General features: G+C 42.8%; 1 protein-coding gene and 1 long non-coding RNA gene across 4 annotated transcripts in view; one reads left to right on the forward strand and one right to left on the reverse strand.

Moving 5' to 3' along the window:
* LOC140900541 (uncharacterized) overlaps nucleotides 1-2740 on the reverse strand; it is a 45248-nt gene extending 42508 nt beyond the window's left edge. For both annotated transcript variants that reach the window (XR_012155659.1, XR_012155658.1), the window contains exon 1: nucleotides 1023-2740. This is a non-coding gene — a long non-coding RNA (uncharacterized lncRNA). The remainder of the gene's footprint in view (nucleotides 1-1022) is intronic.
* PSMB2 (proteasome 20S subunit beta 2) lies at nucleotides 2586-27477 on the forward strand. 2 transcript variants are annotated; one of them, XM_073317978.1, is made up of 6 exons: nucleotides 2586-2668; nucleotides 8476-8598; nucleotides 10983-11053; nucleotides 22775-22937; nucleotides 24755-24804; nucleotides 27246-27477. In XM_073317978.1, exons 2-6 carry the CDS (start codon nucleotides 8487-8489, stop codon nucleotides 27351-27353), a joined length of 504 nt encoding a protein of 167 aa, XP_073174079.1. In that variant the 5' UTR covers nucleotides 2586-2668; nucleotides 8476-8486; the 3' UTR covers nucleotides 27354-27477. The 2 variants fall into 2 exon arrangements, with proteins under 2 accessions (XP_073174079.1, XP_073174078.1); XM_073317977.1 differs by lacking the exon at nucleotides 2586-2668 and adding an exon at nucleotides 2824-3049.

Genomic DNA, 27477 nt, shown 5'->3' on the forward strand with positions numbered 1-27477 from the left:
TCGCTAATTTTTTTTCCAGGATTATCTTGATTTTTGACAAAGTAATTCTATCTCCTGCCTGCAATCCTACTGAGCTGACAGCTAGAGACCAAAAAACAAGCTGGGGGCTATCCTGTCTCACACATCATCACAAAAATTGCCTGCTAAATTTTAATTGCAGTCTTCGTTTCTCAGGATGATGTAGGAGACAAACTAAAGACCGACTCAGATCCCAGTTTTTTGCTGGGTTTTTTTTCCCAGTGGGAAAAACCTTTTGATCTGTAACCATTGCACATTTGATCTGGAATCACCAAAGGAATCAACAGGGAACCTCACAGTGTGATTTTATACATTTTGGAGTATAACTGCACCTCAGTGTGACATAGATTTTGCCACATCAGGGACTAGCACTTGATGATGGCATGAAAAGACAGTTGCATACCTGCATACATAACGGTGTTTAGGATCGCTTGGAAGTTGTGTCTAACTTTATTTAGTGTCCTCACGGTTATGGGCCCTTCACCCCTTTGGGGTGCCACCTGGAACTGGAATACCAATAAGCCTGCCTAACCCACCAACCTGGGCTACTTTTTCACTGTACTGCTGTGACAGGCTCTCAAGCTCCTTCCAGCACACATACAGTTAGGGACACACCCAGCTGCAGCTTCACACAGATCCTGAGATCAGCTCTGCATGGGAAGGCTCAGCTAAGGAACTGCCCAGTTACTCAAGTGCACACCCTCCTTTGAAGGGTAAACCCAAAATTATACCATCTTGCACTGCACAGGGAACTGTACAGCGTAAGATCATGAAATTCGCCCTCTCCCTCAATGTGGAGGAAGATATGCAACAGCTTTCTGTCCCCAGTTAGGATTTGCACACACTGGTTTTAGACAAAACAAAAACAAGTTTATTAACTACAAAAGATAGATTTTAAGTGATTTTAAGTGATAGCAAATAGGTCAAAGATTACCTTAGTAAATAAAACCACAAACTGAGTTTAACATACTAGACAGGTAGGATATGGATTAGCAAATTCTCACCCTGAGTGATCAACAAGCTGGCAGATTCTTAAGGCACAAGCTGCCTTGGCTTTTCAAGCTTGGGTTTCCCAGGTTTTCATACGCAGGCTAGAAATCCCTCTAGCCTGGGACCATCACTTCCCCCAGTTCTGTCTTTGTTCCTCAGGTGTTTCCAGGTGTGTTGTTGTAGGGGGAGTGAGGTATCATCATGATGTCATTGTTCCCCTTTTATATCTTCTTACCACTTGCTGGAAAGCTCTTTTGCTGTGACCTGGATCAAACGGTTCCCATTGTGTAGTGCTATCTCTGAGAGGTTTCTATTGTACACAGTTTCTGGGGTAATCCTTGTGCTTGTGTGCATTTCCTCAATAAACCATGAATGTTGTTTGGCCTTTTTACTGTTGTACCTGAAAGGCTGCTTGTGGGTGTTTTCAACCTAACATGTTTTAGTAACACATATATAGCTAAACTTCATAACTTCACATATGATGATAGCACATACAATCCAACGAGATATTAATGTCTAGCAGATCAAGACTTTTAGAACAATACCTCACAAGGCATACTTTGTACAAAACATATGCTAATTACATGACAGTGGTGAATTCTGGGGTGCCAGGGTGTCACACTCACCAGATTAGTTTGATGTAGAAAAAGATTATAGAGTGGCTATTTGTCCCTTCAGGCTGTGATTGCTGAATACTTTCTTGGCCTGCACGGAGTACTCCTGACTGGCATACAACCACTGCAGGAAGCGTATCGTTCGGATAAGTTCATGGAGCATAGGTCCATCAATGGCTATTAGCCAAGACGGTCAAGGACACAACCACATGCTCTGGGTGCTCTACACCTCCAACTTACAAGAAAATGGAACTGGACAACAGGGGATGGATCACGCAATAAATTCCCTCTTCTGTACACGCCTTATGAAAAACCTGGCACTGGCCGCCGTAGGAAGACAGAATACTGGGCGAGACGGACCATTGGCCTGACCCAGTCTACCCATTCTGACCTTCTTATTGTCAGATCAACAACAGTCTGGTCTAGTGGCTGACCGGGGGGCTGACTGTAACAGAGGGTGACGCTATGACCCGCTCGGTACGGTGCATGAGGCGGTGACGGGGTGTGATTCGGGGGGGACGGCGACACGTTTGGGGGACGGAGAGCTCAGGGGGTTTGAGCATGGGCCCGCTAACCCCAGGGTTGCGAGTTCAATCCTTGAGGGGGCCATTTAGGGATCTGGGGCAAAAATTGGGGATTGGTCCTGCTTTGAGCAGGGGGTTGGAGGAGATGACCTCCTGAGGTCCCTTCCAGCCCTGACAGTCTATGGTTCTGTGGGTGAGCTGCTCAGCCTGGCGAGGCCCGTCCTCGTCCCGCAGCCAGGAGGCTGCCCCAGGGACACCCGCTCGGGGGCGGGCTCCTCCCGGCCCGCCAGGAACCCGCCGAGGGCCCGCCGCCAAGGCACGCCCGGAGGCGGCCGGGAGCGGAGGCGAGCCGGGCCGCTCCCGCTCCGCGGCCAGCCTGCAGCCGGGCCAGGTGCTCAGACACCGCGGGGGGCACGGCAGGAAACCCCGGGCTTCGGGGAGCCCAGGGGGCCCCACCGGGCAGGGGACCCAGAGCCCTCAGTCTCCCCCGCGGGGAGGGGAAGGGGCGGAGGCGGAGACACGGTAACGGAAAAGCCAAGGCCGCAGCGCGGGGGAGGGGAGGGGAGGGGAGGGCGGAAGACGGGCGGAGTCCCCGGACCCGGGGGAAGGGGCGGGGGTCAGAGGTCAGAGGTCGCTGGGCTGGAGCGGGCCTGGTCACGTGGCGGGCGGGGCTCTCGCGAGAGCGGGCGGCCGCGTCATCCCCCCTGCGCCCGCCGTGCGGCCTCGCTGTGTCACGTCGCGCCGCGGAGGGGAGGGGAGCTGCCGCCGGCCCGGGCCTGAGGAAGAACCGCGCGCGCGCCCCCGCCCCCGCCATGGAGTACCTGATCGGCATCCAGGGCCCCGACTACATCCTGGTGGCGTCCGACACGGTGGCGGCCTCCAGCATCGTCCAGATGAAGCACGGTGGGAGGCGTCGGTGGGGCCCGGGGGCGGGGGGGATACGAAAGTCGCGGGGCAGCTGCTCGGGGAGGGGGGGTGGTGGGTGATGGGGGGGGCCAGCTGCTCGGGGGGGGGAGGTGATGGGGGGGGCCAGCTGCTCGGGGGGGGAGGTGATGGGGGGGGCCAGCTGCTCGGGGGGGGGAGGTGATGGGGGGGGCCAGCTGCTCGGGGGGGGGAGGTGATGGGGGGGGCCAGCTGCTCGGGGGGGGGAGGTGATGGGGGGGGCCAGCTGCTCGGGGGGGGGAGGTGATGGGGGGGGCCAGCTGCTCGGGGGGGGGAGGTGATGGGGGGGGCCAGCTGCTCGGGGGGGGGAGGTGATGGGGGGGGCCAGCTGCTCGGGGGGGGGAGGTGATGGGGGGGGCCAGCTGCTCGGGGGGGGGAGGTGATGGGGGGGGCCAGCTGCTCGGGGGGGGGAGGTGATGGGGGGGGCCAGCTGCTCGGGGGGGGGAGGTGATGGGGGGGGCCAGCTGCTCGGGGGGGGGAGGTGATGGGGGGGGCCAGCTGCTCGGGGGGGGGAGGTGATGGGGGGGGCCAGCTGCTCGGGGGGGGGAGGTGATGGGGGGGGCCAGCTGCTCGGGGGGGGGAGGTGATGGGGGGGGCCAGCTGCTCGGGGGGGGGAGGTGATGGGGGGGGCCAGCTGCTCGGGGGGGGGAGGTGATGGGGGGGGCCAGCTGCTCGGGGGGGGGAGGTGATGGGGGGGGCCAGCTGCTCGGGGGGGGGAGGTGATGGGGGGGGCCAGCTGCTCGGGGGGGGGAGGTGATGGGGGGGGCCAGCTGCTCGGGGGGGGAGGTGATGGGGGGGGCCAGCTGCTCGGGGGGGGGAGGTGATGGGGGGGGCCAGCTGCTCGGGGGGGGGGAGGTGATGGGGGGGGCCAGCTGCTCGGGGGGGGGGAGGTGATGGGGGGGGCCAGCTGCTCGGGGGGGGGGAGGTGATGGGGGGGGCCAGCTGCTCGGGGGGGGGAGGTGATGGGGGGGGCCAGCTGCTCGGGGGGGGGGAGGTGATGGGGGGGGCCAGCTGCTCGGGGGGGGGAGGTGATGGGGGGGGCCAGCTGCTCGGGGGGGGGGAGGTGATGGGGGGGGCCAGCTGCTCGGGGGGGGGAGGTGATGGGGGGGGGCCAGCTGCTCGGGGGGGGGAGGTGATGGGGGGGGGCCAGCTGCTCGGGGGGGGGAGGTGATGGGGGGGGGCCAGCTGCTCGGGGGGGGGGAGGTGATGGGGGGGGGCCAGCTGCTCGGGGGGGGGGAGGTGATGGGGGGGGCCAGCTGCTCGGGGGGGGGAGGTGATGGGGGGGGGCCAGCTGCTCGGGGGGGGGGAGGTGATGGGGGGGGGCCAGCTGCTCGGGGGGGGGGAGGTGATGGGGGGGGCCAGCTGCTCGGGGGGGGGGAGGTGATGGGGGGGGGCCAGCTGCTCGGGGGGGGGTAAAGATCTCTTTACCCTCCCCCCTGCTGCAGAGCCCAGGGGACTGGTACACGTCCGGGAGATCCCTGCCCCCTTGATGGCGGTTTTCTTGGTGCACCTGCTGCTGTGTCACCATTTACTATTTATGCACCTTTGCACTGGGAAGCAGGTTACCTTGAAGACTCCGAAGGAACTTGCTTTTCTTATTTAAAAACAAACAAACAAAAACCCAAGATATTCACCAAGATCTGTGGTGGCGTGTTGTGACACCACCCCGGGGCCCTGCTGAGAATCCGGGTTCCATTAGGCTGCATGCAGTGCAGCCACCTAGGAAGGCCTGGCCCCTGCCCCAAAGAGTGTATTGTGTAGCTGCTAACTTCCCACTGGAAAGGTATTTTCACGATGTAGCAAACTTGGCAGAGGGGAAAAGTTTTCAAAAAGCAATTGATCTCCTAGTCTCTCTGCTGTGACTTTAGATATTTTTATTTATTCTGTATTGGTTCTACAGTGAATTCATGTATTTGTCGCCTCAATCTCTTGCGGTAGAGTTTAGAGGCCCAGGTTAGGGTTCCCTTGTGCTTGGCACTGCACACCTTTATAAAAGAAAACTCTATCCCAGCCCCATAGTGTATTTAAATATAAGATGAGAGGCAACGGGTGGAGAAAAAGAATCAGCAGGGAGGTCAAGGTATCGGTGAAATGATTATGGTTGGTATAATAAGCAGTAGTCACAGTATACCATTGTTGAGCAATGCGTAGGCATCACAGCAAAGGTGAGTTTTGAGGAGAGATTTCATGGCTGACAGTGTAGTGTTTTTTTCTGACTTTTATTGGCTCTTCTCCCTTACATGAGAAGCGGCATAGAAGTGAAAAGGTAGTTGAGGGTTATTCAGCAGAAATTAATCAAATGAACATCTGTAAAGTGTTCGGTGTTAGTTAGCTTTTGGAAGATGTAAGAGCCAAGTTGTCCACCCATTTCTAAGTTACTTCAAATAGAAAAATATCCATAACTGCTCATGTGAGAGAGCTGAGCAAGACCAAAAGAGGTAACTTTGTGTCTCAGATTGTGCACATGTAACAACTGAACATGAAAAGATATTATGGGGAGCTGTTGCTGATCTTTAGGATTTATAAAGCACCCATTATTTGTTTTTTTCACTTCTAGCAACAGTTTTTAAATAATGAAAAAATTTAGAATGCTGAGCCATCTGAACAATAACAGTTACCTGAACATGAACGGCGGGGGGGGGGGGGGTGGGATAGCTCAGTGGTTTGAGCATTGGCCTGCTAAACCCAGGGTTGTGAGTTCAATCCTTGAGGGAGCCATTTAGGGATCTGGGGCAAAAATTGGGGATTGGTCCTGCTTTGAGCAGGGGGTTGGACTAGATGACCTCCTGAGGTCCCTTCCAATCCTGATATTCTATGAATCTATGTGTACCTTTTATCTGCTCGAGTGTTGGAGATGAGTACAGATACTACATGTTCCCAGGTTTTACATCCTTTCTGAGCCTTCATCCAAAGGCAATTGACTATGTCTTCACTAGAAAAATATATAAAATATTTCCCCCAGCAATTTTAACACAGTTTCATTTGAACTAGTGGGACCCAAGGCTTCCTTGGCTGGACCTGTTTTAGTTAACCCTATTTAAAAGTAAGCCTAATTGAAAGGGTAGAAAACATGGGTCCAGACACAAAAGTCTTATCAACATTAGGGTTCCGACCAACTTTCACTGGGGTTCGGTTGAACTGGTGTTAGAGCTGGTGGTGGAGACACTTTAAAATTTCCCCACTGCACATCAGGTTTCAGGGCCTGACCCTGCAAGCACTTACATGTAGTCAGTGGAACTGCTCGCACGCACAAAGCTACACATATGTTTGTGGGACTGAGTTTTATGTTAGCAAAGTAAAACAAGTGCAGTCAAATGTTCAAGTTCCACATATAATTTTTTCCTCTTAAAAAGTTGTACTAGATCTGTGTTGTCAGCCACAAGCATGGAGAAGTCATGAGTCAGGCCCCCAAAACCATGAGATTAAAAAAAAAGTTTTTAATTTGACTTTGGGTTTCAGCCTTCATGTTCACATTTGAGCCTTTATGTTAATGCAGTTCCACTTCCAAGTGTTTTTCTTCAACATGGAGAGTTAAACTTCCTTTCTTTAAAAATGTATATTCTCACATAATCACATGAATGCAGCAGTTGGGGCTTCAAAAATAAAGCAAACTAAACACCATGCCTTCCCCGCAAATATTGGGAGTATTTCAATAAAATTGCAAACGTTGGCTATGCTGCTAGATGAATCTGACCACTATATCTTACTTCATGGCTACAGAAATGAACAGAGGTGGTGATCTTGTTTCATAAGCAGGACACCAAGTTAGGGAGAAATCTCTGTAATAAATTGCAGTTTGTACTCTAAATATTACCAAATACAGTCAACTTTTTTAAAAAGTTTGGTTTGTAAACTAATGGTGTTTAATTCCTGTTGGAATTTATTTAATCTATTTAGGCAAACATAGTGATGTGGGATTTATTAATCCTAGTTTGAAAAATAGTAAGCTGTAGGTAGTAGTCATATTGGTATTTGGTAGTCTTTTCCTTCAAATTGTAAACAGATTGCAGAGAATTATCAATCTGAATAGCAATCCCTAAACACTCAAAAGCAACTTTTAAAGTATTTAACAACTGCATAATACTCTCCAAATCCTATTAAAGGATTGTGACATTTCAGAAGCTTTCAAAAATGTCTTCCAGGGAAGATTATTCAGCAGTATTTAGTAAATTGAAAGTGAAAGTGAGATTCAGATATGGAGATTTAGACTGTTGTTCTGTAGACCTAGCCTGAATGTGGAGAAGCAGTTTTCCCTAGGCACTAACAGCTGCTTGAATATTTATCTATCTTATCTAGTTAAAGCAGACTGGTGGTCAGATAAGATTACAGTATTAGGAGTAGTACAAAATTGTGTTCCTATAGTTTTGTTGTTATAGCTGAGATTTGAAAAATACCTCAGAAAATTACAGTTTTAAAGTTTTGATTTCAAGGAAAGAATTCTGTTTTAGAGTTTAATGATTTTGTTGCTTTTCAATGGGCTATTTTTGCAATTTGTAATCAATATTTATTATTTTTTCCTATTACCAGTGTTCTAATACAGTTCAGTCATGCTATTGACTACCCCGTATTTAAAATAAGTGGTTTTGTTTGTCAAGGGTTGTCTATCCAAATTACTCCCTTCTGAAACAGCTACTAGTGGATTTGGATATCCTAGGAAACGGAAGTCTCTTTGACGTACACTTTGATCCTACATTTTTCATAATTTCTCTTTGCTTAATGTATTCACATGTTTCAACTTACCCAGAATTACACTTGCCCTAAACTATCATGTATTTATATAAAGCAAAATCTAACAGCTTATCAAGCAAAATTCTTGAATATTTTATTGGTGAGTAAATAATAGAATGAAAGAGCTAATACTTAATTTTTTAAAATGTATTGTTCTGTATTTGTGCAGTTTTAACCAACGTTGGTACATGAGTAACAGCTTGCATTTCTGTAGCATCTTCCCTCCTGAAGAATATCAAAGCACTTCAAAATTTAGTTCCAGCTTCTGCTCTTGGATCTGCACATGTGGACCCTTTTGTTGAGCTCAGTTGTCTCCATGAATGCTCCCTGCAGGTGCAGAGGCTGTCAGCATGGATCCAGTTGCACAACTGGGATCATACACTGATTCACAGAGTAGATGTAGGGCGCTACATTAATCACTGAAATGCAGTCACCTCTCTGAAGTGTGACAGCTTTTAACGGCACATAGGAACACTATGCAACAGATTAATTTGGGAGACTGAGAGAAGCTGAATATTGTAATTTAGTTGGGATGCTTTGATTAGCATAATTGAGTGATTAAAATCCTTTAATTTGGTACTTATTAAATAAATTGTGAAACTGCTATGGTATTGGCAAAATAGCATGACTGTTGTGTTTGTAATTGTCTCATTGCCTAGACCATGATAAGATGTTTAAAATGAGTGAGAAGATCTTGCTGTTGTGTGTGGGGGAAGCTGGAGACACTGTGCAGTTTGCAGAGTACATCCAGAAAAATGTTCAGCTCTATAAAATGAGAAATGGTAAGTACAACACCAGAACAAGAGGTCATGTTTTATAATTATATGAATGAGAGCTAATATGGCTGCATGTTGTTAGAGGTACTGAGAGTTTAAAGGACAGCTAGAAATCTAGTTTTTGGGTTTTTTTTAAATAAAATATATTTGTGAGTATTACAGTGGCCCTTAGTGACCATGCCAGTTTTTGTGGATTTACAGTTTACTGCTAATCTTTTTTAAAAAGACCTTTCCTGTTGCTGAGTGAAGAACTGGCACAAACAGGAAAAAATAATAAACAGATTCTCTACAAGGGAAACAATAAAACTTATATAAAAAGTACTGTGAAATGTACTAATTTTTTTAGTTTTCGTAATGTTAGGAGTTATTTCTAACAAGTAGTTCAAAAACATTCAGACATAGGGGGTGATTCTTAATAAAGTTGTTGTTCCTTTAAAGATGACTATTAGATTATTTCAGGTTGGTGTCGTGGGGTTGGGGAGGGGAGAGACACTTCATTTTCTTAGTCTGTCTAGTTTGTGGATTTCTGCCTTTTAGGGGCTCAAGTAAATATGGTGATGAGGGCAGGATAGGTAGTTAGCGGCTTGAATACTTGGCATTGAATCCACCCAGATTTATATATTCATAAAAAGTTAATTCCTGCTCTGTGTGTGTGTGTGTATGTAATATGTATATGAACGTCTCCATTTTGATTTCAATAATTCATTTCTTAAATGAGTTTTAAAAAAAAGTTTTTTCCCTTCCCTATCAACAATATGTCCCAGTATAACTACACATCAGAATTGGTACGCTTGGGTCTGTACAAAACAGGGAAGATAGCCTAGCTGTTAGAAAGGGGAAGGCAGGAAATCAGGACTCTTGTATCTGTTGCTAGTTCTGATGTGGGTTGATTTTTGAGCAAGTCATCTGACCTCTCTGCCTCAGTGTCTCCATCTGCAAAAGGAGAAGAAAATACTTCACTTATGAGAGTACTTGCAATTAGTTTGCAGAGCACTTCTGAGATCATCTAGTGAAATATGCTATATACAATTCATTGTAAAATCTTTCCTCCTGCCTTTGCAAGCACTGATCATCTCCTGTGGTGTGTTCAGATCTCTAATCAGATTTGTACTGACCTAGTCGAAAAGAGCAGACAGTTTGGCCTTATGGTCTTTCAGCTTTCTGGATTTCTAGAGTGACTGCAAATGTTTGAACTCTTAATTAAATAATCTTTGGTTCACGTATACTCAGTATATAGATGAGGCGTTACTGAATTGTAAAAGTATTTGTGTATTTTGGTGAAATCCACTGTTTATATCTCTATGAAGCAATAGATTGAGCACCTTATGTCATCACTTTAAAAAAAAAGAAAAAAGAAAAAAGCAAAGACTACTAGAAAAAACTTTTATCCTTTAGGGCAGGGTAAAGGTTCTAATGACAGTAGGATATCATGTAATAACTTGTTCTGCTCTCCTTAGCATTAGGCTTTTTGATCAAGTGTCTTGTATTATTTATAGAAGCCATCAGTCGTTTGGTTCTTTATTCATTGTCACAGGTTGTAGAACATTTCACATGCTTTTTTACTAAGTCTCTTTCCTGTACACACACTAAAATGGAATTACACATCTAAAGGATTGGTTTTTACCCCCCAAAAAAGATTCAGCATTAGTTTCAGAATTCTCTCCTGTCCACAGTCTTGCCTGTGGGGCAACAGCCTTCTGTTTCTGCAGTCCAGGCCTTTGAAGGTATATCTCCACTGGAATAAAAGACCTGTGGCTGGCCTGGGTCAGCTGACTTGGGCTTGCAGGGCTTGGACTGCAGGGCTAAAAATTGAGAGATCCCAGAACTCAGGCTTCAGCTCAAGCCCGAACATCTACACAGCAATTTTATAGCCCCACAGTCCGAGTCAGCTGACCTGGGTCAGCTGTGAGTGTTTAATTGCTATGTAGGCATACCCTGTGATTTAGAGAAATGTAGGAACTTTCCATTGGTCTTCAAATCCTGGGTGAAAAACATCTTCTCTGTCCCTCTTCGTGTCTCTCCTATTTAACTCCACGCCATTTTTTGGGTTACAGTTTGTATGAAAAAATTTTCAGAATACAGATGTGTAATATTCTGCAATTTTCTAGGGCTTTGTATTTTGAATCCCTGTATAGATATGAGTAATTTGAATGCTTAGCACCCTGTAGATATAGGTCAGTATAATTATTCCCAGTTAACAAAGGGAAAATGGAGACAGAGGTAAAGGGAACATAATAAATGAGTTGTCAGAGTCAGAATAGGAACTTGGAATTGCCCTCGATCATGTTGCCTTTCTGTTTTATTATGAAACAAATAGTGAAAGCAAAGCAGTAAGAAGAATGCATTTTGCACTCCAGTTTCCTCATCAATGCATTTGTTTCTTATATCAGGGTATGAATTGTCTCCTACTGCAGCAGCAAACTTTACACGCAGAAACTTGGCAGACTACCTGCGCAGTCGGGTAAGTAATAACTGAGGCATACCAGCAATGGCTGAAGTTACTAAGGGCTTCTCGCAAAAATCAAACACTGTTTGCCCTTTTCCCTCCCTACATCCCTTCCTGCTGCAACAGCGTTTTTCTTCTCAGCAATGTTTTTGTTTCATTCTTTTCCCTCAGGCTCACAATTTAAACATCTGCTTACACATGACTGAATGCTCCAGGGCAGCAAACACAAAATAAAAATGAAAATAACATGTGACTGGCCAAGTTTCTCTCTCTCCTTCTGAAATAAGCAAATGATTTGAGTATGGTCTGAGTTAGTGAAGCCATAGGCTCCCCACAGTGAGTCGCGTGGAACTGAGACCCTTGAGAGCGATCAGGTTTTGTTGCTACAAAAGGGGTGGAGAAGACATTTCCCTTTTGTGTCAGTTTTATATAGTTCATTTTCACTTCATAATTCCATGCTCTCTTCTTACGCTTGCTGCAGATAATTTTAGCAATTTCTCATTTAGCATAACTAGATTTTTACTTCAGTTGTTTGATGTAACTTGTGTACAGTAAAATGTGATTTTTTTTTCCCTAAACCCACATTTCTGAAATGCCTTATTTGAAAAATATAAACCTCACAAAGTACCTTAAAAACTGCTGCCATTATGAGATACATGTGTTAAGATCCACCCTTGTGGTTCCTGTGTCTTAATTATACTACGTGCTATATTACGCCCTAAATAATTTCAGTGGTATGAATAAAGTATTACTGTACCACAGTAGTGCCTCCTGTTGTCCCACTTTGTCTGCTTGTGTTCGTTGTTTCATGTTCTCTTTTTAACAAACCCCTATTGGTTCGGGGACCCTGGAGACATTTGGCAAATTAAGGTTCTCCTGTATTACTAGTTAAATAGCTACAATAACATTGTGTTCAGCTTTAAGGAGATGACATTGACAACTATTCTATTTTCTGTAAAATGTTACCTGTGAAAGGAATTTTTACCAATTTTTATAATAGGCTTGCTTGTGTTTTCATGTTAAGGACACGAAAAACTTGAAGTATCATTTAATATCTTTCCCCAAATGGCTACCCTGTTAGCACTGCTACTGTTCATTTAAATGATCTATATCTGTGTATTTCCAAATGAAAAATGGATAGAAGCAATATAAGAGGGGGGAAGTTTTCAACCTGTGGAAAAACTTCAGATTTTGTTTTGATCACGATCTGATTAATTGTCTTCAGAGTGTGGCATAGAAGTTGGGATATGGCCCAGAATCCAGGGTCTTGGTGAAGACCAAATGTCCGCTAACTACCCACTATGAATTACTAGGGAATAACTTTCACTTGCAGATGGATGAACTCTAATCAAGAGGTCTCTTCTTTCTTCACCTATGGCTTTTCCTCCTCAAAATGGTCTGTTTTATGGAAATTGTAAGCTATGGTTTGCTTTTTTTTTTCTTCTCGTTAAATTGCCTATCACCTCACTTATCAGAAACTAATACAACTACAGTGTTAAGATTCCAGCTTTGGGCCCAGTAAACATTTTGCCATAAATACCAGACAGCTAAGTGAATTAAGCCCCTTTAAAATCGAGATAAGGCCAACACTTCTCATGCAAATGCATTGAATCCATTTAATCTTCTCCCAAAATGATTTAATAGAGCGAAACTATTTGATGTACTTAGCAAAACAAGCCCCTTTTGTAAACAGACATGAAGCTTTCAGTAAATATCAAAACCAAGTGGAAGCTGTTTTTTTCGAATTAGCAGAGTGTAATGACGGACTAACTTAAGGTAATATTTCAAAGCATTGCTAATAAATGCTGTCTCATTCATCATTCAGATGCCTCCTATAAGTGCCCTTTGATGCTTGGCAATTATAGTGAGGAAGTCGGGACTTCAGGGTTCTACACTTGCTGTTGGCTTGCCATGCGACATGTTCAAGGTCAAATATCCACTTCTGTGCCTCACTTTCCCCCAGTTGTAAAATGGGTATTGGATATAAATACGTAATCCTTGGGTACCTCACAGGGAGAGGAGGCTTAATTCACTGCTTGTAAAGTGCTATAAAGTTCTTTGCTGGAAGTTGTTACAGAAAGGCAAAGTGGTATCTAAATATACAAGTTTTGGGATTTCAAGAGTCCTCTGCCTGGCACATGTATATTCTCCACACAAAAGAAGAGCAGGGAAAATAAGAGGACTTGATGATGCTGTGAATTAAGTTGAGCAAATATGTTAGTATGGGGAGGAACAGGGATGAGATTTGTTTATTGCTAGGACATTTTATAGAAATTTCCCAGGGAACCTTTTTCAGGCTTGCCGTCAGTCTTCTTATTTGTAGTAGAGTAGTACCTGTGGGCCCCAACCCAGATCAGAGCCCTATTGTTGGGCCTCATATGTACATAGAGCCTGCCCTGAAGAGCTTTCAGTCTAAATGAACAGGACAAAAAAGGGGTGGAAGAAGGGGAGACCTGAGGCTCTGACTAGCCCAAGTTCATACAGAGCTGGGAATAAAATACAGGAGTCCTGACTCCTAGTCCTCTGTTTAAACCACACCTCATTCTATTTAGAAATCAGTGTAATATACCTCTTGCAAATTAAATGGATACAAATTGGACTGTAGATGTTAGTCCTATAAAAATTATATTTATTTTAACTTTCATTCAAGTGTTCACATTTTGAAAGGCTTGTATGTTTGCATGGAGCTGTTCTGAGTTTCCATGAGTGCCATGAGAAACAGTATTGTAATTCTCCTCCCTCTGCTGTGCATACACAGACTTGTCTATCAGTTGCATAAGAGGCTGATTATTTGTCTCAATGTCACAGGACCCTCAGAGCAGATGGCATAGGTGAAATTGTCTTTGAATGTCCTGCCTACTTAAGCACAGACAGCCATTTGTTACATATGATAAAAATATCACTAACGAGGGTAATAATTTAACATGCTTTTTGGCAAATGCGGTTAGCAGGATGTGACATGATGCGGCACTGTCTTCTTCCTCTATGTGCCATGTCCCTTGAGGCCTGATCCTCTCTGCACCCCCCCTCCTCCCTGTGCCCAGGCTTGCCTTCCAGCTCACCTGCTCCAGATGGGCGACACAGTGGGGAGGACACTGGCAAAGGCAGATGTGTTTATTTACCGGAGACAAAATGTTGTGCTGCTGCAGATGGCAATGCCCCTGAGCAAATGGCGCACTTTGACACCGCTGTCACACTACAGGGATCTCTGTGCTGTAGGGAGAACACTATCATCTTTTGAAACTTTGCACTTAGTGCTCGTATGAAAGTGCGGAGCTTTCAACACGAAGTTACGAACATTGGCATCAGAAAGTTGTATTCTTTGCTCAATCACTTGTCAGATATTTGTTATTTCTGTGCCTGTTGTGACCCAGTTAGAATCAATAAAAATATAGCCAATAGTGCTTTGTACAAAGAAATCATTCACATAAGACTCTGGAAGTCTATTAATCTAATACTGTTGGTTATAGCCATAAAACAGAATATATGTGCCAAGCTAAATTATACTTTATGGGGAAGGGAAGAGGAGGGGACTAGGTTGTTTACCTACATGTTTAAATATATATTTTCATCTTGATGCACAGCAAGGTGTGGAAAGTTCCCTGCAAGCTGAGTTGAGCCTAGACCCTTGGCTAATAGCAGCTAATACTTGGCCAGGCCAATATGAAGAGGTTTTTTAAGATATTCCATTCTTGGCTATGTAAAACAATTTGCCTTGCCCAAATCCAGTTTATTTCTTAATATTTTGGAAAGTCACTTATGACTGAACCTGAGTTGCGTGTGTCTTCTGCTCTGTGCTGACACAAGGGAGCATTTTAAACGTGGGATCATGTATTGGCAGGGATTGTCTAGGTCTGGCAATGGGAAATGTTACCTTAGTGGGTTGAATACCTGATACTGGAGTTTTATAAAAGATGATGACCCTACCAAACTGTGATTATTTCCCTAATTTTGGGGGCAGGAGAGCAGGCAAGTTAGAAAACATCCCCTAATTTGTATTTTGATATTGCCTTTCTCCAGCTTTTGGGTGTAGTTCATCCATGATCCCTTCTGTTTTTTCCTTTACTTGTACCCTCAAAAGTCCTACCTTTTATGTTGGGCTGGCCTTTATGAAGAGCCAGGCTATAGAATCACTGTTCTGTCTCAGTAATGCTTTTGGAGGTTATACTCTGAGCTATACTGGTTTAAATTAACTAGAATTTTTTTTTTTAACTTGCTGTTTTGCCCATCACAGTGCTGATACAGTTATGAGTTTTCAGGTGTAAATCCCCTCTCTCAGGAGGACTGTATGTGAGAAGGTGTTGCTTTCTCACTCCTAGAGTGTGTGTGCTACCCAGTTAGGTGCCTGCTGAGATCAGAAATCCCTGTTTCTGTGCTAAATAGTCCCATTGGAAGTGTAGTGATTATTATATCAAAGATTTTGGCTTTGTAAAAAGCCTCTGTAGGTCTACTCCAACCCTAATTTTTCTGAATCTCTACTCGTTAAGGAGTTGCACACTAATCCCACACAACTGTCTTAAATCTGTAACTTTTAACTCTAAAACCAATAGATAAACTGATTAGAAAAATTGTCTTCAGAATAAAAATTGTCTTCAGCTATTGAGAATGTGGTATTGGAAACTGTTTGTCTTAATACTTACGATTTGAAATTGGTGACTTAAATCCAGAACATTTCTCAACACTACCCTCTTCTTTCCAAATAGGTTGTGAAATGGCTCCATGCCAAAAGGTGCTTGGGCCCCATTCACATGTATCTGGGATACCTCCAATTATTGGGTTTATTCTAGCTAATTATGTTACAAGGTACAAGTCTGAACAGGAAGCAAGTTGAGTATGAGCAGGACTCTTGGTCATTAACATGCAGGAGTCTTTAAATCATTTTAGTGGGTTACAAAATGTAGAAGAGCTTGCTATAATCTGAGCTTGAGCATTGCACTCACTCGGTGCTGCTTTGTTATTGACGTCTTGGTCTAACTTCATGCCAATGCTTTGCGTCCACTCAGGGGTTTCCGATCACTTTAGGAAGGTGAATAAATAATATCTCCATTTTACAAATGAGCAAACTGAGGTGAAGCAACTTGCCCAAGGTCGGTCAGAAATGCAACCCAGGGGTCCAACTCCGAATTTCCTGTTTATAATTAGTAATCGACATTCCTTCACGTGAAAAGTAAAGGAGTTGGGGGGGTAAAACTCACAGTGAGGGACAGAATAATACCATGGGACTAGCTATGTGGCTGGGCTGTACTCTCCTACTCCTTACTTTGAGGGACCCGTAAGTGTTCTTTTGCAAGCAGGGGTAAGACCAGAAAATTTCCAGAAGGTCATTCACCTGCGGAATGCCTCAGTCCCAAGGTGCCCTGGCCATAGGAACTCTTCCTGTGTGCGCCATTCAGTTGTTGTTCCCAACTCGCTCCCCCATGGCAATTGGCATTGGGCAGCTTTTGTGCTCTGACCTCTTCGGTGGGGGTTGCAGATCAGAGAAGCTGCATGAAGGAATCTTTGTTTTTGTGTCCTTTAGTGTATGGAGGGGGTGGAGCTTGCTGGTTGGGTAGTTGTCCTCCTTATTGGCCCCTCCCCTTTTTTTGCTGACTGTGTGTTTACAAAAGTGCCAGATGCGGAGGAGAGAGGGGACATCTTATATAATCTTTTCCCTTCATAGCTTTTTCCTGGTTTTATGGCTGTCCACATTATGCAGTGAAGGCAACACAGGGACATTGGTGTTTTGCACTGGGTCTACTTCAGTGAAATGTCACCAACTGAAATAGATTATTTTGAGTCTCTGTGTGTTATATTGAAACAATATTCTGCAGGGTATTAGAGTGTTACAGCCCAACCCAAACTGAGGCATGTTCTACGCTATTAACCACCATCTGTGTCCCTCACCACTTCAGCTAGTTTGAATTCATTTGTCTATCTCTATGGATGAACTAGCATTAATGTAATGCTTTGCAATCATAGTTATTCATATTTCTAGCACTTGCTGAGTGTTTAGCATTCATAACTTGCTACATTTACCTTGCAGCATGTAATTCTGCTTCAACATGTGGAGTCTGCCCCAAAATATTGAATTTTGCCTGAATTCCCCTTAAAAACACTACCGATTAATAAACACAGGGGTTACATTTTGCCATTGGACAGTCAGTGATTTTATCTGTGAGCTTTATTTGTTGGGTAGAGACAGCGTTTTGGATTAGCAAGTGAAATGAATGGAGAAAACAAATACTGTGTTAACTAGCTGGTATAATAAGGCATCTGTGCCATGTTGCATTTTAAGTCATTAAATTTTGAAACCTCTCTAATTACAACATGGCTGCACCTTTAACAAGAAAGCACGCAAATTTGGAGCTGCTGCCGGAGTATAACATCATGTGTAGCAACAAGAAAATGGCCCACCTCTTTGCTGATGGACAATAGCTAATATTAATTTGTCAAGTTTGTAGTGTTTCACTGCAGTCCTGAAGATGCACAGCAATAGCTGTAACTGGTAGCTTTCCAACTCTTTAAACTTTACACTCTGACACTTAATTCATTGGCAGTTGGACTTGGGGCTTGTCTGCATGTGCATTTGTGCTCTTTTAGTTTCAGGTGTGATTTTCTTTTTTTTTTTTAAACCAGTTTCAATTGGGTTAATGCTGTGTAGATGCTCTTATTTTGTTTTTAAACCAGGCTTCTTTTGATTTAGCTTAATTCTGTTAGAAACAGCTGAATTAAAGTAAGCCATTTTTAAACCAAAATAAGAACCTCCACCTGGGTTTACACTAGTTTAACTAAACAGTGTAAAACTGTGTCTAGACAAGACCTTAGTTTTCTGTATGGATTGTGAAAATGAAGCCAAATATAGTGTATCTACCCTGCAAAAATAGAAAGTGTGTTCTTAAGTCAGGTTAGTATAGCAGTGAAGACATGGCAAGTCAGGTTACTAACTCAAGTTGAATTGTATAGCTTTTCCCCCCACCACTCACCACCCCACCCCCCGCATGTAGACATACCCTTAGCTTACGGGAGGGGGTCCATGATTTATTTCTGGTGGAACCCTGCCTAAGCTCAGAGTAGAAGTCACACTTTCCTTTGGGATCATAGAACCTGATTCTTATTTACGGGAAGGGCTCTTCACGCTACTCTGGCAGTGTTCACTCACTTGAAGGCCCCTTTACACTCCCAGGGAGGAGTCAAAAGGCTTTATTGTAAATGTCTCCCAGGTCAAACTGTTGACACTGTACTGGTTAAGGAAGTGTTTTTAATTCTGACTGATCACTTCTGATGTGCTGTGCTCCTCATACTGGGTATACACCCTCGCAGATGAGGACACACTTTGCCATAATCAGTGTATTTGTGTGAGCGTGTGTCTCTCTGAAAAGACCTTTTGTCAGTGCCTATTTGGCTGCTGCAGCACAAATCTACATGCATACTTCTCTGGTACCATTTTTTATTGGTGCAGAAACTATTGCTGTTTCCTTTCTCGACCTACTGCCTTCCCCAATCTCCCAGGTGACTTACCTGCTGGGAATGCCAGTGCCAAGGTTGTATATTTACTAAGTTGCAGCACATTGTTAAATAAAAAAAACCCAAATTCTAAAGTGCAGCTTCTTATTGTGTTGTTTTGTTTAATTATAGGTGACAGGGTCTGGACTGAGTCCAAAGGAAGACTGTCAATTCCTCCCTTGCTGTCCACGCTTGGCAGGATGCTTCCTAACGCCCACCTCTCTCCCCCTTGCTGTGACTTTGGCTTCCGCCAGATGTCACACCGCTGCTTGTCACCGCCCAGCCTCCCATCGCTGATCTTGTTGTTTCAGTGTATTTCTCACAACTGTTCTCTTCAGCTGTAAATTCTGAAGAATTTCACGCTCTTCTTAATCACTGCAGTTATTTTAAATCCAATGGCATAGAGTGCAAAGCTAGATGGGGATGGAAAATACTTCCTTTAACTGAAGGGAAAGCTTGCATTTCTTGAGAGACGAAAAAATGGATTGTTTTGACTCCGTCCCAAAGTGTTAGCCCATCATCTCTCATGTTAAACCTTTGTAATCACAGTAACATTCTAAAAAGTTCAAAGCTCTTGCTCATGTTAATTAGCAACAAAATTCCATGCCTAGTTTGAAATTGATAAACATCCTGCTACTAAACTAAAGTTCAGTGTAGAGAGTATTTAACAAATGTCTGACTTGGTGCTTTTCTGCTCAAAACCTCAGAGTTGGAAGACTAGGCATAGAAGAATTGAGGGTGCAAGAGGACCCCAGTACTAGACTAGCAAGGTTGTTGTCGGTCCATGTTAAGGTGCAGTGATCTATAGTAGGGGAAACTTCCACCATGCCTACCCATGCTATGAAAGATTAGAACCAGGCATTTTAAAAAGCGTAACATTAATGCTCATATGAAGGTTTTCTTGGGGTTTTGTAATGCTGCCAGTCACCATAGTATCTGTGGTCTTAATTTTTACAGAGAAAGTGCAAAGTTCCTAGTGGACTTCTAGAGTCTCTGGATCCTCCTCCCTTTTGGGGGTAAAAGCTATTTGAGGTGGTTCATTTGCAAGATTTGATTTTATTTGTTTGGCTGGCATGTCTGGTAAATGGGAGTGTCAGGTCGTTGGATACTGGAAGGCTCATATTTCACATGATATTTGCAGCAAAACTAAAAAAAAGCAGAGTAGGACAAATTTTGATTTTAATATTGTGGGGTTGATGGGTCAGGAGCACATAATTCAACAAGTGTAGAGTTTAGTATTTCCTTGTGGTCCAGTGTCTTTTAGAAGTTGGTTCCTTAAGCCTTCACAACAGGAAAAATTGCAGCACCTGGCATTAAAGGCACAACACTTGGGTTAGTGTTTTACCTTTTGCTCCAAATACCATTGCAGTTTAAATGTTTTAAGGTTAATCAAGTTAAACCATTTTAACTTTCACCTATGAAAATACATATTTTTTTAAAACCAGTAAAATGTCATGGCAAAACCCAAAACAATTCCCCATTAAAATGCCACATTCCAAAATGTAGTCTTGTGGGACCTTGGATTCAAGTCCTGAACTGCTAGATTTGAAACAAATCTTGGCATACTTTAAAATTCTAGCAGTAGGTGAGTGTTGTGGGCGCTGCAGCAGGAAGCGAAGATGACTTTAGATATCAAGAAAAGACGTACCTTGAAAAGAAACCTCTTCCGTGGAAGACATGAATTTTACTCCCCAAAATGATGTATGAAAATGCCCTTTTAATATTGCATTTCTTTGTAAGCATAGGCTCTGAAACAGATCAGGAACTATGTGCATCCCAAAGGGTGTTAATCAGTTAGAAAAGATGTAGAAATAGTAAATAAAATGTGAAAATAATTATCTAATGTTTGAGCCTCACCTTGCTCTAGTAGTAAAATAGCATAAGATTTATTTACATTTGAAATTTTTTAAAAAGCACAAACAAAAGATTTTTTTAAAAGCTCATGGAGCTTCTGCAGAAGAATTTCGGAAACTGCAAGTTGTTACCCAGCTGTATTGATTTAATTAGTCTGTGACACCACTTATTTATGCTTAAGCTTCTCACACATGCAAAAGTTGGTAATTCGAAGTAGCACAATAATTTGTGAGTTGTCTTCTGTGCGCGTCATGGCTTTTAAATGACAACTTTGGTGTGCATGTGAGATGTTTAAGCATAAATAAATGATAATACACAGGCTAATTAAACTAATACATTTGTGTAGCAACTTGATTCTGGAATGACTGAAACAATCTTTCATGGAATATCTTTCAATAACGCTTTTTAAAAGTTTGGTGGACCCTTAAAATGTATATAATAAAAACAGTGTAGTGAAATAGAATATCCAAAACCATTGCGTGAATTAATTTGCTAACCCGTTTTATAAGGATATGTTGATTCATGAAGTGGGAAAGATCAGCAGCCTGTTCAGTTCCTTTTGTGAGGAGGGCATTCAAACTATAGCACTGTCATTTCATTTTAAAAACTCTTTCAACTCAAGGTTCTTTGTAACACTTGTATCCAGTGATGTCCTTTACTGTCATGGTTTTTTGGTCTCAACTTAATGTTATCCCAACCATGTAATACCAATCTATTATTTTAAGATTTTTAATAACTTCTCATTGAAGGAATCAGTGTGACAGAATAACTGCAGATAGCACTCTGGGAAGGAAGGAATCAGTTTTGCTCCTAAGGATTTAACCACTTTCTTACATTCTCAAGTATATAAGAAACAAGCTCCTACCAACAGCACATATCCCAGACTTTCAAAATGAGTTTGCTCTCTGCTCTGGCACTAGTAGTAGGTGTCATTCTTCCTGACTTATGCATCAGATGAAGTGAGCTGTAGCTCACGAAAGCTTATGCTCAAATAAATTGGTTAGTCTCTAAGGTGCCACAAGTTCCTCCTTTTCTTTTTGCGAATACAGACTAACACGGCTGCTACTCTGAAATCTTCCCTACTCTGGCTGGCTGGTTTGTTGATCTACGTTTTCTGAAAATCTAATGAACATGCTGTTTTCAATGACCGTTTCTTATTAATGCCAAGTACTAAAATCAGTATGGAACTACTAAAAGTGTAAAAGTGTTGAGCAGGCATATGGTGATTCCATGTACTTCTTGTATGAGCCTATGCTTCACAAATTGGTAATCGTGTGTGTGTGGGGGTGGGTATGGAATCACATATAATGTGTTCACATGTGTTTGGAATATCTATAGCTATGTGCTTACACAACCACTTTCCCACTGTGGAAAATGCAATAAGAATACATGGGTTTTTAAAGCAAATGATAACCCATATAAAACATGATGCAAACTCCTGGGGCTTTGCAGAATTACTAGATCTGTATTTATAACCCAGTAAAAGGCATGGTTGTATTAGTGGAAATGGGTGGTCTCTCTTGGCTAAAGAATAAACATGAAAACATCTTTATTTAATGGGTTGTGTTTAAAGTCTTAAACAAGAATAGGGAGGAAAGAATTAAACTGGAGCAGACTAACACTTAATTCTCTGCATCTGTCAAACCATTTCTGAAACCTAAAAGACACACGTGAAAATATTTAATTCTTAAATGTTTGTGATGCGGGGGGGACTTGGATTATCTTGATCTTATGATAACAAGAAAGTGGGCCAGAGTCTTCAGTCTTAGATGGAAGCAAATTTATTCACATAAGCTTAGTGATTTTTTAGGTTAAATCTGGTAGGTGGAATAAAAGTCTAATTGGCAATTAATGTTACAATGCAACATTATATATAAAACTGTTCACACTGTGTTCTGTTTTCATACTGGCTTAAAATGCTGCGTGGTTAACTCAGTGTAACTAAATAAACAGCATATTAAATTAACAGAAACTTTGTACCTGCCAAAAAAGTCCACATTTTGCTTGCATGCTGACAGTCAAAAATCTAAGCATTTTTCTGAGATGGACAGTGGTGGGAAAGTATTTTTAATTATGATTTGTCCCCATAAGATTGAAACACTAACTGTGAAAGGGTCCTAAGGAGCAGATTGAAGGGAAAGTAAAAGTCTTACACGTTTTAAAGGAATGCAGTGGGCAAAGAAGTTTGCTTCCCAACAACAAAAAACTTCAGCCACTCCGGGGTTTTGAATTCAAATGTGTTCCTCAGAAGCAATTTGCACAGTTACTAGAGACATTTTGTGTCCAAAGGAGCATGTTGAAACGGGCTGGATTACCAGTCTCTACATGTTATGGGGGACAGTAGAGGGGAGGGTGGTTAGTATTGCTGCATTAATCAAAATTCTGTGTTTCTGCTTGCAGACCCCTTACCATGTCAATCTTCTTTTGGCCGGCTACGATGAACACGAAGGCCCTGCCCTTTATTATATGGATTACCTTGCAGCCCTGGCTAAAGCTCCCTTTGCAGCACATGGATATGGTGCATTCCTAACCCTGAGCATTCTTGACCGCTATTACAAGCCAAGTAAGTATGAAGCCTGTGGCAAAGAAACCATTCTCTTTCTACTGACTAGTAAATCAAAGGCTTAATAAAGTGGGATCTCACGCTTGTGAATCCTGTTGAGTCACTCTAGCCAGTTCTGTTGCTGTAGTAGGCACAGAGATTAGATATTCATTGAGGAGTAAAGATCTAAAAATCTATAGACTAGCTTTTCAGCAGAAATGGAGGCTGCAGTGAAACTAGACTTTTTTCCAAGTGCTTGCTGTTCCTGTTGTAAAGTTAAGAAGTTTTGTTGTTTTTTTTTAAACTGACCTGTTAGTTCCTGGCCATCTTCATCTAATAAATAATGTTTTGATGGCTTTACTGTAGTATTTTGGGTACTACTGACTTTTTGCCCCAGGTGTTGCACTGATAATTTACTACTTAGCATTTCTATCATCCTGTACCAAGAGACTAACAAATGGTAGTTAAATCATGCTGTTCGAAACTAAACCGTGAGGCAGGAAGATGTCTTCAACTAGCATCTGCCTCTACAAGCTATAGTTCAAATACCTCTGCTGCTGCTGTATGTTACCTAGTTTGCTGGCTATGATGTGCATACAATTATCTCCTGACGTGTCCCTCTTCAGAGTGCAGTCTAGTTTCCCATTTCTCCATAACTGCATCCGCTCAGTTCATAGCATATTAAAAAACCAGAAAAATAAAACTGCACTCTTTTCTAATATGTTTATCTCATCCTTTTGCAGATCTGGTGTATGGGGATGCTTTGTTTTGGCTGCTTTGCAACCTTTTCCTACTGTTTAATGTTTACATCAGAATAATTCTTTGCACATCTGTAGCTCTCAATGTTTTTAAAGCATTCAAACTTAGCCTCTCTGATTGCCAAAAGACAGGGCAGCATTATCCCCATTTTACAGATGAGGAAACTTGAAACACAACTGAAATGACTTGTCCGCATTGGAAATCTGCAGAGCTGGGAATAGAGTTAAGCTTTTTCTGACTCCCTTGTACTTTAGCCACAAAAGCACCTTTCCCATTGGCAGCAATATTTTGCGTGCAAGGTTTAATTTACTGACTCATAGCAGAGACCTTCCTTTAGCAGTATTTCTATCTGCCTCCTGCAACCAGTGCAGCAGGAATCTGGCAGTTCTCTTCTAATTGGAGCTTATTCCACCTGAGCAGCAGGTGTGAGTTGGGAACAAAAGCCCTTGAACCAAGTAGGCTGCATGCTAAGCATGCATCTCTGTAATTTTTTCATTACTTGCGTCTTCTGGAAGCGATGCTGCCTTTCTTCTCTTTCCCCACCCCTTCCAAAAGGAAAAAAATTAAGTACAATATGTTGTCACAGTTGGCCATCCCCACTGAATGCTGATTTTTTTTTTTTTTTTTTTAATCCTAATGTGTGAGACTAGCAGGGGCATCACACACGTGCCTTTCCCATTATTAAAGCTCATACCCAGCAGGGAATGTAGCACTAAAACCAATCCCCGCCCACGTTCACTGACTTGCAGCCGGCTTTGGACAGATGGAGCTGATTTAAAGCTGTAATAAACTCAAGGAAAGAGAGACGGCTGGACTTCTCCGAAGCCCAGTCCCTGGCCATGGGAGGCAAAATTCCGTCATGCTTCCCATTGGTATAACAAATCGATTCTCAATGGCTTGTTGCAGCGCGAGTGCTTCAGTGCAGGGCATCCTCAGTACATATGGAATGTGTTTTCTGTGAACTGGGAAGGAGGGTTTTTTTTGGTGCTCAGCTGAAAAGTTGTTTAAATTTAATAAAAAGATTGACTTGAGAGAGATGGCCTCTAACTAAAGCAATCTGTGGGTGTTTTCTCCTTCAGGTATCACACGCGAGGAGGCAATGGAGCTCCTAAAGAAATGTCTAGAGGAGGTGAGTCACCAAAGACTTGGGCCTGTGTGATCTTGAGAAAGGAATGTTTGTTTGCCTTCATTTACTGATATTTTTCCTGTTCCTCTGTCACATTTTTTCCCTGCCTTTGCCAGAAGGGGTAATAAATATACATTGGCCAGATGTGGAACCAGCTACTGAGGAAAAGGATTTGTGCGTACTTACGTTGTCTTAGTATGGTTCATGTCCTCCAGAATGTAAACTTTAAGATTAATTGCTTTTCTTTACTTCTGGTCCTTCCATACTTAACATAATATTGATGTAGACAGCCCTTGACTTTGTCTTTTTATGTTATTTCTGCCTAAAATGTTTTTATCCTTCTGATACTTATCCTCCTGTGCTTGTGGTAAGTTTATTTTTCTACTAGACATTTTTAAACTGCTTTCTCCCCTTAGTTCATAAGTTGAATAACCAAGTCTAACTCCAATAATGACTTGACCTCAGGCACTGAAGCAGTTGATCAGCAGCTTTAGCAAAAATATCCTTTTCACATCATAAATCTTTATCAGAGCAGTATTCGGTGTCATTGTCTCTTGGAGGTTAAAGAGGTGAACTGGTGTTACTGGGGAGAAGTCTTCTGCAAAGGGCCTTACAAGCATTTTGGTGATGTGTAAGGTTTTTAGTAGATTAGCTTTCCTGTCAATCATGGTGTCTGATAGTTAGCAAAGTACTTTACAAATTACTTTGGTGGGTGCTGCCCAACCCTATCCTGAAAGAAGTTGTGTTGTATAGTTCTCTGACCATTACCTGTCTTACAGCTAGTGAGTTGAAAGGATAGTCTCGCATGGTAACTCAGTAGCTAGATAAGTACATGGCAGCTTTGCTGTTGTCATATGCTATTGAGCTCATGGTTTCTGGGACACAGCAAGAACTACCAAGTTCCACTAATTTGCTTAACTTTGGATGCCACTGTAAATGTACTTTAGAAATGTGCATAAATCTAGGGATCCTGCCTTGAATATGCCTCAAGAACTGCGGGACCAGTTCTTCTAGAAGTTGGCCTACTAGGTAACTATGTATAAACCAAGAACACACTTGGAGCATGTGAAGAATCATCTTAAAAGAAGACTAGTATATTACCATACAGTGCTACATGGAGGACCTGCTGACATTTTGCCCTCCATGTCTTGCCTCAGCAGTCTAGTTCATATCTATGCTTACCGTGTCTAAGATAGATAATTATCACTACTGCTAAAAAAAATTAAAACCAAGAATGTCACAAATGCTCACTATATTGGTGCACCCTCAGTAATCAATGCACCCTAACCCAAAAATTCAGAATGTACAAATAAGCTACAAAAGAAAATAATGTGACAGCAGAGCCTCTTTACTCAATGCAGTTCATCCTAATACAAGGAACAAACAATACCACATTGTATTTTATATAATCAAGGCATCCTGCTCTCAAGCAAGGTAAGAAGTGGCGTTATCCTCCATATATCAAACTGACCATTTATTATGAGCTCATAAGTGTCTTACCCTAAAGGTGACTTCAGCATTTGCCTAAGAAAGGGTTTGACCTTAACTCATATGTGTTGGTTATTGGGTGGAGAAGTTTAAAAATGTAAATACATCACAAGCAGAGGAGCTCAGGCCCCTCTAAAATGTTTGCCTGTTTGTATCTAAGTGTAATGGTAGAAAATGATTGTAATCTTCTCCACTTTCACTTGAATGAAAAATTTTGTTAGAGAACTGAGATAATTCATGCTGAAATAACAGGCATGTGGGAGAGGGAGCTCATGCTGCCAACGTCTCATGCACGATTGACTGAAGTTTATATCCCAAGCAGTGTGTACTGTGGGGACCTGTTAAATACTTAGCCCTGGCACATAGTCAAGTGAATTTTTTCAACAGAGTTGTTCTCTTGTTAGGCACTAGTTTAAGACAGATTCTTTAAGATGTACATCAAGATAAATTTGGGCATGACAAGTTTATTCTCTTATCAAGTCTAACATACTACATTACTGGGTGTGCAAGCTCCTTATTCAGATCCCAAGTCCTGCTTCAGATTTGTTCAAAAGGAATTTTAGGTAAACACTAAAACTCACATAAGAGCAGAATTAAAATATATTTATTTGCTTATGCAAGTTCGTAGGCTTAAAACGTTGCTGCTAGTGGCTTTTTTCTACTTGTAAAATCCATGTAATTCTTTAAGGTGACTATGCAAACCCTCCGATTTCTATTTAATTTCCAAACTGACTTCCACAGAGATCACAGTCAATTCTAGCTCTCCAGGATTTCTGAATATAAAAGGCACTTCTCAGTTTTGGTGTCCAGAGATGTTGCAGAAACAAAGTGGAAGCAGGAGAAATTGGAGGAGAGAAACTAATGCTTTTAGGACATGCAACGATGTCTCTCTCAAAGAAATGTTTTTTTATTTAAGCATTGAACAAATCTTTCCCCTCTCTCTGTCTGTTAAACAGCTTCAGAAACGCTTCATCCTGAACCTGCCTTCTTTCAGCGTCCGGTTCATTGACAAAGACGGCATCCACGAAGTGGACAACATACCCTTTCCGAAAGTGTCATCCTAACCCGTGGGATCTTTCCTGGGATTTTTCTTTCAGTTCACTTTTGGGGTTTTTTTCTACTTGTTTGATGTACTACACAATTAATGTACTGCACTTGGGGACTTCAAATAAAGATTGACATTGGCTA

This window comes from Lepidochelys kempii, chromosome 19 (genome assembly GCF_965140265.1).
Source record: "Lepidochelys kempii isolate rLepKem1 chromosome 19, rLepKem1.hap2, whole genome shotgun sequence".
Classification (NCBI taxonomy): domain Eukaryota; kingdom Metazoa; phylum Chordata; order Testudines; family Cheloniidae; genus Lepidochelys; species Lepidochelys kempii.

Coding starts and splice junctions, on each gene's coding strand:
- PSMB2 (XM_073317977.1), top strand. CDS start 2,959: ATGGAGTACCTGATCGGCATCCAGGGCCCCGACTACATCCTGGTGGCG. Junction 3,050..8,475: donor CATCGTCCAGATGAAGCACG/GTGGGAGGCGTC, acceptor CTCATTGCCTAG/ACCATGATAAGATGTTTAAA. Junction 8,599..10,982: donor GCTCTATAAAATGAGAAATG/GTAAGTACAACA, acceptor TTCTTATATCAG/GGTATGAATTGTCTCCTACT.